Source organism: Tyto alba, unplaced genomic scaffold (assembly GCF_018691265.1).
Source record: "Tyto alba isolate M040663 unplaced genomic scaffold, T.alba_DEE_v4.0 Super-Scaffold_3, whole genome shotgun sequence".
Classification (NCBI taxonomy): domain Eukaryota; kingdom Metazoa; phylum Chordata; class Aves; order Strigiformes; family Tytonidae; genus Tyto; species Tyto alba.
Window position 1 is genome coordinate 4,825,779 of NW_024881304.1, and position 16,450 is coordinate 4,842,228.

General features: G+C 35.5%; 1 protein-coding gene across 5 annotated transcripts in view; it reads left to right on the forward strand.

The window, feature by feature from the left end:
- CACNA2D3 (calcium voltage-gated channel auxiliary subunit alpha2delta 3) overlaps window positions 1-16,450 on the forward strand; it is a 467,172-nt gene that overhangs the window by 354,385 nt on the left and 96,337 nt on the right. For all 5 annotated transcript variants that reach the window (XR_004405904.2, XM_042799689.1, XM_032984346.2 and 2 more), the window contains 3 exons: window positions 9,168-9,251; window positions 15,512-15,583; window positions 15,817-15,878. Coding sequence is in view for 4 of the 5 variants with exons in the window: in XM_042799689.1 (XP_042655623.1) it covers window positions 9,168-9,251; window positions 15,512-15,583; window positions 15,817-15,878 (218 nt within the window). In the remaining variant the exon portion in view is untranslated. The remainder of the gene's footprint in view (window positions 1-9,167; window positions 9,252-15,511; window positions 15,584-15,816; window positions 15,879-16,450) is intronic.

Consider the following 16,450-nt stretch of genomic DNA (forward strand, 5'->3'; position numbering starts at 1 on the left):
ATCATTAAGCTAACTACATTTTTGTGCTGATTATCCTATTGGGTTTATGTTTAAAAATGTTTTTCTTGGAGATTTCCTCTCTTGTTCCTTCTGCATTTTTTTGAATAAACTTGGCTTTCAGTTAGGATGACTGGTTGCGTGTGCATGGGCAGCTGGTGGGAGTATTTGAAGGAGGGAGAGTAAGTACTTTCTAGATACTTAGAATGTACTTGTAAAGGTTTATGACAGTTGCTGGAGTAGCCCCCAGACTTCCAACTCGGTGCTGGCTGGAAGACTTCATGGGTGACTGCTGCCATAGAGAGGCCGGAAAGAACTTGCGGTTACATTCTTCTCTAAAAGACATTACTAGAGCAATGAGTCTGAACAAACAACTTAATAAATCGTGACAATCAGGGAATCAGGAATCCCTTGGAACTTCGTTCTGGAGAATAAATCCAGATAGCTTGTGAGGCCTTGCCGATTGAGTGATTTGAGTGTAAATTACCCGTATGTTTCACATTCACGGAAACTCTGATTTTGTCCCCCTTCTTTTTCTTGCCCTTTTCTTCCCCGTTCCACCTCAGGCCGTGCCACCCCTTCCTCACAGCGGCGCCCGCCCGTCCCGCCCGCGCCGCGCGCAGGGCCCGCCGTGCGCACGAGCCGCCATGCGGTGGCGCCGCAGCACCGCCGAGGGCGCGCGGGGGCGGTGTGCGGCCGCGCGCGGGGGAGCGCCGCGTGAGGCCAGAGGCGCGTCACAGCGGGAACGTGGCTCAAAAAATACCTTTGGCGTCCTTCTGCTGCATTTCAAAGCCTTTTTTTTTTTTTTTTTTTTTTTTTTTTCTTCTTTCTTCTCCCCTTTTAATTGCGTAGTGGTTTAGTATGTTTCAAATGTTTTTACACATTATGCCCTTTTTAGGGCACGTTTCCTATCAAAAATACTCCAGTGGTAACTCAGGAAACTATAGCTGATGGTAGTGATATTTCAATGCTTTTAAATATTGCTGAATCAAATGCTCCTATGTGCTGCATTTTGATTAAAAGTCTGCATTTTTACAGAGTAGTTTTTTATTTTCCATGAGAGAATATTGTAAATTGTATGGTGTAATTTCGAATTTTATATTTGGTTTAGAACACGTTTTACTGTTCAGAGAAAAATTAGTAGTTTGGGACCTCAAAAGTGAATTTTGAGTTTTTGAAGGCAGTAACTTGATTTTAGAGACTCCTTACACACATGCTTGAAATGTGTCCTTGAGGACAAAGTTTTTGTCAGCAACAGTTATGTCAGATTTAATTGCTTGTGTTTCAGTATCCGGTTAGCACTTGCAGTGTGCTAGGTATTACTCTTTTTAAATTTTACAATGCAAAATATATCATGATGATGTTACCATGTGCTAAAGTAATGAGTTTACTGAATGTAAAGGAAGCGTAATAACGGAGTGATAGATACTTTTTACATACACTTGAAAACAACCACCATATTAATTGTGGCTGGTTGCTCAGTGATGTAGCTGTCATTGTGTAGTCTGTTAAATGTTGGTGCCAGAGTAAAGCTGCTTTCTTAGGAAAGTGTAGTGGTATTACAGAGAAGTGGAGGAATGCCACTGAGAGATTAGTGTCTGCCATAGTCACAGATTGACACCATTGTGAATCTTATCTGGTGGTAGGGGTTTCTACTGCTACCTCTCAGTCCTAATATCTGTGTGGTTTTCAGTGAATAATACAAAGATTGCTAATAGATTTTGTAGAGTCTGTGGCTTTTTTTGAATTTGCAATGGAATTTGTATTTTTATTCAGGGATTTTGTTTTCAGTAATTATTAGGTTTGTGTATGGTAGAATACTTACTTGAAGTTCCTGAACAAAGAGCTCAGGTTCCTTAATTAAAGAAAATGTGCATTTAAAGACAGATGCATATGTTAGGGAATCAAATTGCATCTTTTATTCATATTCTACCATTTTTTTTGATAAATGTAACATTCAGAATGTGTTATGATTTATGAATTAATCTAATAACATCCATAATGACTAAGGATTTTGTAATATGTGTGAATTTAAATCAAAATCCTTTCTCTGAGACGTTTGAGGCATATATTCATACTTAGTATAATCTCTGGAAGGCTAGTAATGGTGATTTTTCAAATGGCTATATGTGAATGCTCTTTTATCACTAAACTGATTCAATTGATACGATGCTTTCTTTAAAATGATGCACATCTTTATTTAATTTGATCAGTTTTAGTAGGGAAAGTTACAAAAAGAAATCAAAGCCCATGTATATAGTGCAATACCCTCTCTGAAATATATTGGTGGTTTAGCTGCCTGAGTAAGTGTCCAATTTAAACACAGAATGTTGACTGTCAATATATATCATATTAAGCTAAAGGACCCTGAGTATTTAAAGATTGCTAGATCAGTATTAAGTCTCTTGTAGCTGTAAATTCTGGGAAAACTTCTTTCTCCTAATATAGAAAAACAGAGAAATCCAAGTCTCAGGGGAAACATTAATGCCCCACTTAAGCAGTGTTAGCCTTTCATAAGCAGCAAATCTCATTTCTCTCTGGGGAGTCCCGCCTGGAACGTAAGATAACCTACACTTACCCTTGCTTTATTCAGCGACTCCATAAAACTCTACAGCTGTAGCTGACAGCAGAATATTTAAATGATTTGAACAGTGTAAATGCCTCACGTTCATTTAAATAACTGAAGAATTCAATCACTTGAATGCCAATGATTATTCCTATTGGAGTTTACATTTCAAAAAAGACAGCTCATCTGAATCCCTGTGAGAGCATTAAATTGCTATCTAATTAGAAGTGCAAAATTACATATATTTAAAAGATAATTAAAGGTTTGAAGGCTGTTGAATAACTGGTTGTACATATAAAAGAATCACTGAAAATTTGTTAGCAATATGTGAAGCTTTCTTTTATTCTTTGCTTTCAGCTTTGAAGTTAGGTATAACCGAGCTCATGGGTTTAAGTCTGGTAGTATTAAGATAAAGGCAGATGTTTTTAATTATTTCTACTCAAACCCCGAATAATTATAAGCAGCTGCCAGTTTTACATAATCCTAAATGATAAGGTCCTGAGAATGCAAATAAAATCCTAAATAGAGGGGTTGTTTTTTTCAGTGGTGTAAATCACATACAAGTTGGGTTGCTAATCAACTGAAATACACCTGAAAATGTGAGCTCAGCTGATGTGCTCTTTGTCCAGTCTATAGGTGCGTGATTTAAAGCTGGTTTTTGTATTTGCTTTTACCTAATCCTGTATATTTCCATATTTCGTTTCATCAATTTAAACATTACTCCATTTTTAATGCAAACACATGTTATGAGTGTAAGTAGACAGAGTAATTTAACATGTCGCATGAGAAATATTTTCTTCTGTTACTTTGCTAGAGGGTTCTTCTGTGTAGATGGTACATCTAATTATTCCTACTTTTTCACTGCCTGGAAAGTTAGAATTGCATTATTCTCTTTTCCCTAGCATGACATGGCTCCTGTTGTCATCTTTTCTCTGCAGTATTTCTGCAGATTTTATAGTGTGGCAGTTTTTCACTGCCATCTGGCATGAAAAATCAGTCCAAAATAACTGTTTTTTACTGCCAGCCATAACCTAGGAACTCCTGGATTAACATTTTAAATAATAGGCTTGTCATGAAAGTCTCTCTTTGGAAAGGGAAGTCATTCTTCCTAGTTTCCTAAGAAAATCAAGATGTTACCCTTTTTTTTTGATATTAAAATAAGGAACTTTGTATTGAAAGCAACTTTGGTTTTAATTGTACACCTATGTGTTCTACAAATTCAAGATTAAGGGTAGATCGATAAAAGAACATTTGAGGCCACAACTAGATGCAAATTGTGAAATGAAAGTATCAAAAAGACAAATCAGGATCATGTGAGCAGGAAAAAAAAAAACAATCCAAATGAAATAAAGAGCTTAAAAGCCAAGCAGTAGTGATTTACATTGAGATAGGATGCTGCTTCAGGCATATCCCCAGGCAGAATGTTATGGAGCTATGTAGCTCATGGTGAATGAAACCTTAGTCACAGTGGGTGATGTTGTATTAACAGGTGAAGCAGTGAAGAGAATTTTTCACTACTGTGTGTTGTTTTTTGGTTGGTTGGCTTTTTTAAATGTCAGAGTATGATTCAGTCTACTGAAGTGATCTCTTCCCCTGTCTTCTCATGACCTTACACTGTATTTTCCATTACCTTGTATTTGTCCCATAGCATTTAAAATCTAAGCATTTTATGACAGAAATATTATTTTGTAAATGGACTAACATTGAGGGATTTAATCCATATTTAAAGTAATTTGCAATTTTGAATTGTTACAATCCTTGCTGAAAAGTAGGAAGGAAGTGCATCACCCCCCTTCCTTTCTGTGCACTGTGCAGAGTGGCATGGCTCTTTGCTGAAGAGCCTCACTCAGGGATGCACACCCCTTTGCAGCCAGGAAAGGAAGCAGGAACATACTCCAGCCGTATTCTGTTCAAAGACCAAAGAAGACACGTTTGAAGGACTGGTGACAGAAACAGATGATTCTGCTCCTAAAATTGGTGCAAACCGAGCTTTCTGCTTGCACAGTCACCCCAATAAGGAACAGTGTGAATCACGGGCAATTTATGCTAGGATGGGTAGCTGGTAAAGGTCTCAATATCTGCCATTGCATTGACCACGTAACGTCAGGTTCAATGCAGTTTCCATGAAAACAGGTGCAGTCTTTGCATTATGTCAATCAGAGCTACGCTAGACAATTAATAAGTGGTAACATTAATGTCCATAGTCTTTGAGGAAGGTGGTAGCTGAATAACTGGCCAGACCAGGGAATTGCAGTAATGGCAGTGTATTTGGTCTGTGTCTGTTTATTTAAAAATGTATGGAAGATTTTAGTTAATGATGCTTTTCCTTTGATACTTGCTCATTCAACCTTTCCTATCAAACTTTGTAGACAAGAATACCTTTGCAGTATGGCTTAATTTAAGTTACAGTTATACATGCAATTGTGTTGTGTATTTAAATATGTAGAGTTCAAGCTCAGCAAAACGTATTCCCATATGTTCAGATTTGTATCCTCTAAACAAATTGAAATAATTTTCAAGTCCTGTTTAGTTTAAGACATTATCCTAATTTTTAAGTACTCATCCAAAAATATGAAACTTAATTGATGCTCCATTTTAAAATTGAAGGAGTTTTTTTAGTTTCTGATTCCTTCCTTTTGTAAGTAGGATAGTAGTTTGATGAGGAAGAGCTTTCCCTTGAAATTATTTTACCTCTCTGGCTTTTAGTTGTTGTTTAGTAGATACTTGCTTACTATAATATTTTCTCATAGAGGATTCTACAAATGTGGTTAAGCAAGTTTGCTAAAATCTATTGATGCTTCTGAGGCTGCTGCTACAGCAACTTATTCTCTTTTACCTCCCCATTATCCAGATGGAGCATGTCTGAGAAATTCCAATCACTTTAGACCCAAGGCTTGCAGCTGTTAGGATGTAGCTTGCTCCCTCTATAATCAGATTGCTACACCCTGGCTTTATAAACACGTGGAAGGTCATTCAGTGCAGATGGTTTGGGACTGCTTGTGTTATAAATATATAAATAAATAAATAAAATATCAAAGTAGAGAGTTTAATAATGGCACATGTAAATGGTTGTATATGGGGTGGTGAAAAAATGTGATTCAGTCTTTAAACAGTACACGTCACATGTTGTTTGAATCATCCAGTGCTATAAGTTTGGCCAAGCCTCAAATAAAAGATACTGAGTAAGATAAAGCTCATTCTGATTACCAAACAAAATCATTTCCTGTGTTCTTTCCACAAATAAAAATACATTGGAGCTGTTATAATTTTGAGCAGACCAAAAGATTCTCGTATTGCAGTCCAGATATTTAAAAATTTTCAGGATTTTTTTTTCCCCAGGGTTTAACTACTATGTAATATCACCACACATTTTATACTGGCCAAAGTAGATTAACAGCACACAGTTTAAATCTAGCTCTTTTCCTCACACACTTAAATCCGAGTAATTTGGTAGAGCTCCTAGTTTCTATCTTTCCCAGTGGGTCCCTTAATGATTTGTTTCAATGCTTTATAGTAATCTTGCAGATGGGTTTGGCTTCAACCTTCAATCAGTATTTTATACTTCACCCAGAAGTCTCAGAGATAAAAAGTTAGATTATGTTCGCTGCAAGAGAAAAAGATATAGATGTATGCCATTTTTAAAAGCTGGGGAATTATTTCTGTGTTCACGAATAGCTTTTACTAAGGAATTAGTTAAGCAATAAAACTAGAAAGAAGCTAGAGAAGAATGGCCAATTGAAAACTAGTGTTATGAAGTATTTTCTATTTGGTCTACTTACATTTATGTTTTAGGCCCTAGTTACATAAACATAAAATTAAATAATTTTACTGCTAGGAATAAGGTAATATCTTAGTTAAGATTTGTAAGCAGAGTTACCCAGATACACAAATAATTGCTATTTTCTGGTATCTTGTCCTTGCTGGAAGTTTGTTTTTGTTTTGTCTGCCATCCTTTTCTGAACCGTGACATAAATCTACTCTTCACTTACTGAATTCCTGTGTAGGCAATTAAACAGTAGCCCCTAAATTGTAAGAGCTGAATGAGGGTTTAGGCACCTCAATACTTTATTAGTTCCTGTCCTAAATGTGTTTAAGAACTGCACTTTCAGTTCCTTTCAGTGCTTATAGAGCCTAACACTTGCTTGGCTTTGGCTTTGTTTCTGCTTGTCTGAATTTTTAAGACATGAATTCTTCTAATTCTGGCTTTACTGCAGAACTTTGAATGTTTTATCCATCTCTTCATTCAATTGCTTTTGGATTTTATTTTGCTCTTTGAGTGCAAGGTGTGGAATCTATGTGATTAAAATAAAGACCCATAATCAATATCATGCAAATGGTTTGCTTTATGTTTGAAGTTTACTTCTGCTGTCAGACACACAAGATCAACTCCTATTGTCATAAGTAAGGATTTGCACATGTGTCTGAGAATGCAGTATAGCCCAGAAACTTTTCACCATCTGTGAGTAAGGATGTAATTAAACATTGGAACCAGTACGGGAGCTGTTTGCTCTACTTAGATGATCCCAGCTAACTTCTATGTAACACTTTTCAGCTCTTAGTATTTCAGAACTTGACTGTAACCATTTCTATAACTTGAACGACTGAATCAGATCAAAGATTTGCTTGGTTAATTGTTGCAGCCACAGAGAGTAGACATAGTTACTCCTTGTAAAGATTAAAGATAATATTGATATAGCTGCAGCCATAGTGAAGGGTTTTCAAAACATAGGTAAAAAAATCAAGCCCTGCTAATGAACTAGATGTTATCCTCTCATATTTTATTCTTGTGACATTTAACTATATTGGCTGCAAATTTTCTCCTTCAGTATTTGGGTATAGTTATTTCTTTGGCTGTCAGAGGTGTCACATAGCAAGAATTAATCGTAGCATTGAGCTGCTTGAATTCACATTCTAATGTATAAGCATGTGCTGAAAGCAGAAATTCTTTACATCTCTACCCATCTGTTGAATAGCATTAGCCCAGAAGTGGATAACCTTGTTACAAGAGTGGTGGCTTCTAGCAGAGGGGCAAAAAAAGCATTTGAAAGTAGTCTTCAACTGCATGAATTCTCAGAACTTAGTCTAAGACTTAGACCAATGGAGTTGTTAAGAATTTTAACTACTTAAAAGAAGAATGAGAATTGATTAATGATTTTATCCCACATAGTTTCTCAAAATAATCATCTGTATAAGTAATTGGAGTGTCCAAGTTGTTATGAGCAAAAACTAAGGAGGCTCAGTGAAGCCTGTGCTAGAAGAAACTTCACAGTGCTACCAGTATCTCAAAATCTCTTTGTGATTATGATCCAATAATCAATATTCTTTTAAAGTTTTAAGTTCTTTAGGAAGATTTTGTCATGCCTGTTTTTAAATATTGTGGCCTACAAAAACAACTGTAGGATTCACATGAGAATCTTTTAATTTAGAGAGAAAAAAGTCAGGATGGGAGTAATCTTCTTAATGCTCAGAGAGCAAGTTTTTTCTTTGGCCTCTCTAGTCTCTGTAATCTGCAGAATGTGATTGAAAGTTCCTGCACCACTGGTCACAGTGATAAATTTGCTGTCTCAAGCACTGACAGTTTTGGTTTATGATATAGTTGATCCTGCCCTGAGGGAGGAGAATCAACTATATATACTGCCTTACAGGTACATTTTCTATCCTTTTATGATGCTATTGTTGAGGAGTCACAGAAATAATTCGGGGATTTTTTACAGTATCCCAACGTCTCCTATCATACTTCATAGACTTACGTTTTTTCCTCCCACTTAAATGCATTGTAAAAGATAGAAGACCAGATTTCACATTATGTTGATACTCTCCCAAATTTATTTTTTTCTCAAATATTCTCATAATCTTTCTTAACCAGTTAGGTTCTTTATTCACAGATCTTCCTAAACACCTTTTTTCTTCTTCCACTAAACAAGGTTTTTGTTCTTACATTAGTAGGGTCTCTGATTTTGAATGCTCAGCAGAGGGCAGGATTTCCTACATTATAAACACCTCAGTGTCAAATCAATTTGTCACTAGAATGTTTATTTAAAATGTGCGATTTACAGTGTAACAGTGACTAGTGCTAAAAACCTATACATTATCTTTATTAGTATATCACTTTTTCCCCCATGAAGTTGTAGATAAAATGTAGTATCAGCAAACGTTAACACCATACATTCTAAGAGTTACATCTTATCTTGTTTAAAGAGAAATGGGTAAACATTTTGTTGATAAGATTATAGTAAATATAACTTCCTGTACAGCTGAAAGAGCTTGTTTGAGACATTTAACATAAACTACAAGATCAAGGTCTTATGTATTTTCCATATGGGGAGAAGGTACAACTGCTGAATTTGACTTCCCAGTGTGTTCATCAGGAAAATCTTTGTATCCTGGCAAGAGATGATGCAAACAATCCTGTGTGATGTAGGTTTTGAGATCACAGACAACATTTATGCAGCAGTGTGGTGCACTTTATATGAATTAAGTTGCCTACTGTTATGTGTATTGCATAAAATCAGCACACATCCAGTAAAATTTTAAACCTTCTGATACAAAATCTTTGTGGAAGTAAAACAGGATGTGCTAAATATTTCACCTTTTTTTATACCAGTATGAAGAGGGAAAGAAACGAAGAAAGCCCAACTACAGTAGTGTGGATCTTTCTGAGGTCGAGTGGGAAGACAGAGATGATGTGGTAAGTGATGTGTTTTAAAACCCTGTCAGAAGACATTGCATCCCACTACTGTACCTGGAAACTGTTTAAGTAGTCATTAGAGAGGCCACCTGACTGCTCTCAGGAAGGGAAGGACAATAGCCTCTTTTACTTCATTCACAATTTTATAGCTGTTTTGTATTGATTCTTCCTTACATATGCATATACCACAAACACAGGCTCTTTGTATCTTTGGTAGAAATCATCACCCTTGCATTCTCTATGCGTCCCATTGTGTATCTTTTGCTGGATAACAAATACAGTGCTAGAGAAGGGAATAGAATATCTCTTCAGGGCTGGCCCAGACAACTGCTGAAACTCAGAAATGAAGGAATGAGTTTAACTCATCTCCATGAGATCCCTCTTTCCTTAATAGAAGTAATGAGAACTGTTTTCCTTAATGTACAAAATAAAAATCATCAGACAAATAAACAAAATTGGATTGTTTGACCTCTGTTCAGAGCACAGATTCACTCCAAACTCCTAATTTCAGACATACGGGTAGCTGCAGAACCATGTGTTCTACGTCTATCAGCTGTTATGCACACAATCCTTTCAATTAAACTCATTTTTCAGTGCTGCATCTACTCTGTAGTTTGCTCTTTGTCTTATTCATTCTTACCTTGCAGACTTAGCCATTTCTACAGCACTGTATCAAAAGCTTTCCTTATGTCCATGGCTTAACCTTTGTGTCTGGTCTTTCTGTTATTTCCTCAATAAATCTGATTTGTTAGGCATGAATTGTTTTGTGTGAATCCTTGCTGACTGTCCTTAATTAAATCGTAACTTTCCAGGTGTTCCCCTTTCTGTCCTGTAATTTAGTTTTTCCCATAAGTTCCCTACTGCCAAAGTCACGACTGCATGTCTGTATTTTTCATAGATGTCTCCTCAATCCCTTCTCAAATATCAGTGCTGTGTTAGCTTCTCTGAAGTCCCTCATAGCTCTACTTTTCCTGAGAGATTTTGAATATATCCACTGAAGGTTCCCATATTTACTTTGTCATGTCCTTCCGAAATCTGGGGTGGATCACGTACAACTGCCCCTGGAGTCTTGTCAGTCTTCAGATGTACTAATTTCTTGATCCCTGTTCTGACATAAGTCTGTATTTTCTTTCTCCCTTACAAAATATATATCTTGCATTCCTCCCTCTCTCCACCCACTTTGTGAACAGTGAAACAGTTCATTTCTATTTTAAGCAATGTCTGTTTCATCAGGTGATAGATTGTCCTCATCCTCTCCTAGGAGGCCATCTTACTTCCTTATTTAAATTTTTGTGTTGGAGTAAACACTCAAAATTTTTCTAATGTTTCTTGTATAGCTTTGTGCAGTTTTCTATACATATGCTATTTAAGGCTTCCTCATTAGATTTTCACATGCTGTAGCAGCCTTTTGCAATCTTGGCAATTGCACTGACTTCATATTTTATACCTTGCCTTTTCTCTTATCTTTGATCATGTATTGCTCAACCAGTTCCTCTGCAAATGACCTTTTAAAATTTCCTCTCTCCTTTCAAATGTTATTGCTGTAGTTAAGTACAGCTTTTAAACCTTCATGAATTTTTTTCTTATTATTTCTCTTTGGCTTTTTCTTTTCCTTTTTATGTTTTCTGATACTTTCTCTGCTTATTTTTTACAGTTTTAATCCCTCATTTTTAATCATATCTTTGTATACATTCAGTGGTTCAGTTAATGTAACATTGAACTATTTCTATGACATTGAAAATTAAGTTTTATTTATAATTGAGATTCTGTCTGAAGACACATGAAGGCAGAAAAGTATAGATTCACCTCTTTTTAAGTATTTCCTTTGTTTGGGACCCCTAAGCTCTGTCACTTTTTCTGAAGATTTCTAGCAAAAATTGAGTTTTGTTTACATGTAGGCTACAAAAAGTTTTATTTCACATTTTGACAAAAGATATATACATACATTTTATCTAAATCTTTCCCTTTCACCTAAAAAAAAAGGTTGTTAAGAGGTATTTTTAAATTGTAACATAGAAACAAGCAGCCTTTCCAATTGTTTAATTTTTTGAATGAAAAAAAAGTTAATCTACATTACAAATAGACTAAATTGAACATTATATTTATAGAAAAGATCCATGTCGATTGCCCAATTTGTAAGAGTAAAAAAAATAGATAAATCATAAGTAAAATTAATTTTGATAAGTATTTAATTCATGATAGAAAAAGCTCTAGATATTCTGTTGTAGCTTTGAAGCAGCAATAAACACAATTTTAACTCATGTATAATGCAAGTGTGTTGTAGTGACTTTCTTGAATGATGCCCATCTATCAGTGCTAAAAATTAATTACTGCATGTCTGAATAAGCAGGCATTCTTTGATAAATAATCCCTCAACAGGTAGGTTTTGTAAAACAGCTTACACATCCACTGTTTGATGGTTAGTGACCAAGTGTTATCTGAAAAAACAGCAGGTTAAATATTGTAGAAAAATGTATTAATATTCCAAATGTTTTCCTAATACTTCAGCAATGCAACACACATGTGGGGACCTTCATGCAAATATCTAAACAGGAAAAAATGCAATGTCAAATAATATTTTTACAGCTATTTTTAAAAGTAAGCCTCGTATATCATTACAAGCTTCTGTGTTTGTGTGAAGCAATGTGTAAGTCATTTATATCATGTTACTAAGACCTTCAGAGGGGCTGATGGTCAGAAATACTAATAGAAGAATGAAGGAGGAGATACGAAATAAAGTAATATTGGAGCTACAGGCAGAGTCAGCATTAGAGCTAGAATGAGAATGGGAATGGAATTTGAAGGAAGTTCTGTAGATTATTGTAATTAAATCCATCTCTTTATGCAACTTTTCTGATGTGAGGATCCAAATGAGTGTCCAAAAAGTGTGTGTTATTTTTGTTGATCTTTTGTAATAGGCAATTCCTTAATATTGTTAATTTTAAGTGAAAATGGTAAATACTCTGTAGGAGACTTATAATTTTGTGGAGTAACTTACTGACTTGAGGTCTACATGTAGCTCTGCTTCACCCAAGGCCTTGGTTTTGATGATCTTGATTTTTTTGAAGCTTGCGTTATAAAGCATTGTTTACTCAACTCTAGAGGGAAAGAATTAATGCATTCATATAGCTGTTTTTAATAATATAGCCTACTACTGGTATACTTTTCTCCCATGAAACACTTATGTGGAAGCTGATTAAGACATTTTCTTGCTTTTTACCACATGAATTTAATGGTTACATAGTTTTCCAATAATATAGAACGATCTCATGCTATAGCAGTGAAACTGCATTGTTAGCACTTGACTGGAAGATATTTAGTTGAAGGAATAATAATGCATATTACTGTGAAGAGGTGAAGTAGTAGGTTTTGTCTAGTCATCCAATACAGAAAAGGTGGCAGAACTAAGGTTAGAAATTTTTTCACCATGAAATAGATTTGGTGTAAATACATATTCATCAGTTCATTTTCCAGGTTAACTACCTACTATCTTGCTGTTACTGCATTTTATTAGAAATATAAATCTTAGCATCACTTTATTAAATTGACAGCATCTTCCAGCAAAGTTTGGGAATATGCTGTACCAAAGACAAGATGTTTCAATTTGGACAGAAACCTTTTTCTCATCAGCTCACTTCTTAAAATTCTTTTATTATAATTTCTAACTGAATGAAATACTTTTTTTCCAAATAAAAAAGACCATGAATGAATGTTTTGGGTCTTGAAGCCAACTGAGGCAGTACTTATTTTATGCATTTGAGGAGGGAGATGAAACTGCAGAAGAGCTGAGAAACCAGATTACAAAGCCAAGAAATGTAATCACAGCAAGCAAAAAAAAAAAAAAAAACCAAACCCAGAAGAAAAGTAAAACTAAATCCCACATGCAGACTTGATCTTAAACACTACTGAGAGTTTGGAAGCCCTTTTAGTAAATCTATGACTTGCCTGAGGCTTGTGGGAGGAATGGGTCTTAGACAACTGCAGGCACCAATAGGAAAAAAAAATGAAAACCATGTTAAAGATAAATGGAACTGTTCTGTAAATGTTAGAAAGTAGATGGTTAATTAAGACCAGCTCCCCAAGTCCAAAACCACAAAGCTTAAAATGGGAAACTATTTCCAGAATTGCCTATTATGTATTGTTTAAAAAAATCTACAGTAAAATATATGCTTTATTTTATACATGCCTCCAGCTAAAAATTATTCTTTTACACTCACTGACAGAAGAGTAAGACTGTTAATTCAAATCTAGATGCCATAGAATTAAATTTAAAGAGCTGCAAAGTTTGCAGTTTTTGATAGGTCAGCCATGCTCAACTTGTTCATGAGAATAAAACCAGATATTTCACTGGCAAGTTTGGTCATTCTCTTTTCACTCCACACTAACTCAAAAAGCCTGCAGAGTGCATTGATATTACTATCTTCACAATTTTTCATTAAAATCTGACGGAATTGCTCAATCTGGCGTGAGGTACTGAAGAACAGGAGATACTTGTTCAGCAAGAACACGACATCCAAAATTATGTTCAGCTAGATAAGAAATAGAAGAGACATAAAAATGCTCATTCTGTCCATATTATTCTTAATTTGAATATCCCTGAAGAGGGAGTGTGAATTGATTATTGATAGTTGAATTTTCCTATTGTAATGAAAATTACAGCTGTGAAAGATTTATAGGTGCTTCTTACCACAAAAAAATCCCACAAGTATAGCAATTTCACTTTGTAATTGAAGATATCCTGAAGCAACCACTGTAAACTTTTTGTATATGTGCCATTAATTAAAAATATAAGCAAAAGAATCTGCATCTTCCATTAGTAAACCTAAGAGCATTCAAATAAAACACTTCCATATATGGCTGGTATACCTGCTAAACAGTAACTTTCTTATTTCTTCCATGAAGTCTTGAACTGATAAATTGGCAAATTCAAAACACTAAGGGTGAGGATTTCTCAAAACATGTCTTGTCATTCTTCAGTTTCAGCCTAGAGACCTGTGGTGACAGAGACCCTGCTCTCAGACCAGCTGTGTCAGGTTAACATGTACTCATTGTTAGGGGCACTGCAGATCATTTTGGCTTATAGACCTGGGGGACAGGTTTTTTTTTTTGATTTTGTTTTGTTTTGTTTTTTTGTTTTTTGTTTTTTTCCTTTCCTCTTCTTTTCATCATCAAGGCATGTTCACCTAAGAGAGAAGCTGTGACAGCTGGTGTCCTATGGGAGAAAGGCTCTTATTTCCTAGGGACCAAATAGATGTGCTAAGGGAAGACCTTTTAGAGGTGATGGGTAAGGGACTTTACAGCACAGATTTTGGAGCCTGCAGCGCACATGGAGTCTAGAATAAAGTTACTGAAAAACAGTGTTTGTGGTAATCTAAAAAGTAACAGATCTAACTTGCAGAGCAGCAGGTAAATCATTGTGTATAAACCCTTTTTCCTTTATTTCTGTCTTCCCTAGATGCTTTGAGTTTCTGGCTTATATAGTAATGAAACCTTTTTTTGAAAGGGATTTAAAAAATCTTTTGGACAACTTTGAGGGGGAGAGGTCCAGGCTAGTTCTTAATACTGTGACTGACCTAGGGCTTCCATTACAGGGATAAAATTTACTACCTTGCAAGGGGCACCTGGACACCAATGGACAACCAGAGGGAATCACAGAACACTGCAGCTGTGTGTTCCCATTGAAACAGGTTACTGATCAAATGGGCTGTCATTCTTTGCTAGTTCTAATTTCTGATGCAGTTAGAATGCACTTTCTGGTGCTAGTTTAGGATGCAGCCCAATGTAGAGTATCAAGCAGAAGCAGAATGAATTGTGTAGGGTAAGTAGGGTTTTCTCTTTTTTGCTTTGTTATTATATGTATAATTGTTGAAGTATTTAAACACTGAGCCCTCATCTAACTTCAGCTAAATCCAGGTGGGAACCTACTCCTTATCTTCCTATGCAGTAACTGTAGAATAGTTGTCAATTACACTGTTTATCCAACATAAATAAAACCCAGTTTACTACACAAAGAGCTACTATGAAGGATGCTGAGAGCTCCTATCTTGTATACCTCAGCAACTTGCCTAAAGTTCTGCAGCAGGAGTCTTAGCCTATACAGACAATAAAATGTGTAAGTTTGTTCACTGTGTAGTAAAACTACTGAAAATGAAGAAATTAAGAAAAGTAAGTACTGCTTAGGCCAAGTGAGTGTACCAGAGAGCTCAAAGGATCACAGAAAATGCAAATAGGGTAATTGACACACAATTCCTTCATTTCAGCTCCGAAATGCAATGGTGAATCGGAAAACGGGGAAATTCTCCATGGAAGTGAAGAAGACAGTGGACAAAGGGGTACAATGTATAAAATATTATTCCAATGAAGTATAAAGCTAGCAGTTATTTTTTTTTAACAGTTTTTGAGAATGGCATAAATATGACTCACTGCAGTATTTTTTTTTTCTCTCACTGAATGCAAATATTGCTTGTCATTTTATCAGTGACTAACCACTGGATCTTTTATATGTTTTTTATAGCAAACTAACTTCTTTCCCTCTCTTCTCCTGACTTTCTTGTTCTGAATCTAGAAACGGGTGTTGGTGATGACAAATGACTACTATTATACAGACATCAAGGGTACTCCATTCAGGTAGAGCTGACTATAATAAATGGACGTTTCATCAGACTCATTGGATTTGCATTTGTACAGAGCTTGTGAACTCATTAAAAGCTCATCAGCAAACGTTGACAATGAAATATCCTTGGACAATGCTGAAAATAGCAAGGAAAAGAAGCCTACCAGCATTCCTTTCAGCTTTTCCAGGGATGGAAAGTTTGTGCAAACTCACAGTGTTTGTCATGGCTTACATTTCATTAAAAAAATATTCAGTTGAGGTTTACAATGAACGAAAGGCTTTCGCAAGTACTTGGAGAGCTATAAATACTATAATCCATTTAAGTAACTACATATTGAGCCCCATTTTCATTTTTTTCCACAACAAAAATGTAATGTAAAATGAGATAGTATTTCACTTCCAATTTGAGGTTTGGATATTTTGTTTCTCTGAACTACCTTCAGTGTATTTGTATAACTAAAACTGAGTAAGTCAGCTATGTTATTTTAGCATGCATCTTAGGAGGGGAAAAAAAAAATAAAAGAAAGACAGGAAGTCACTTAAAAAATGCTCATATTTGAATTAGAAAGAATCCATTAATAAAAGA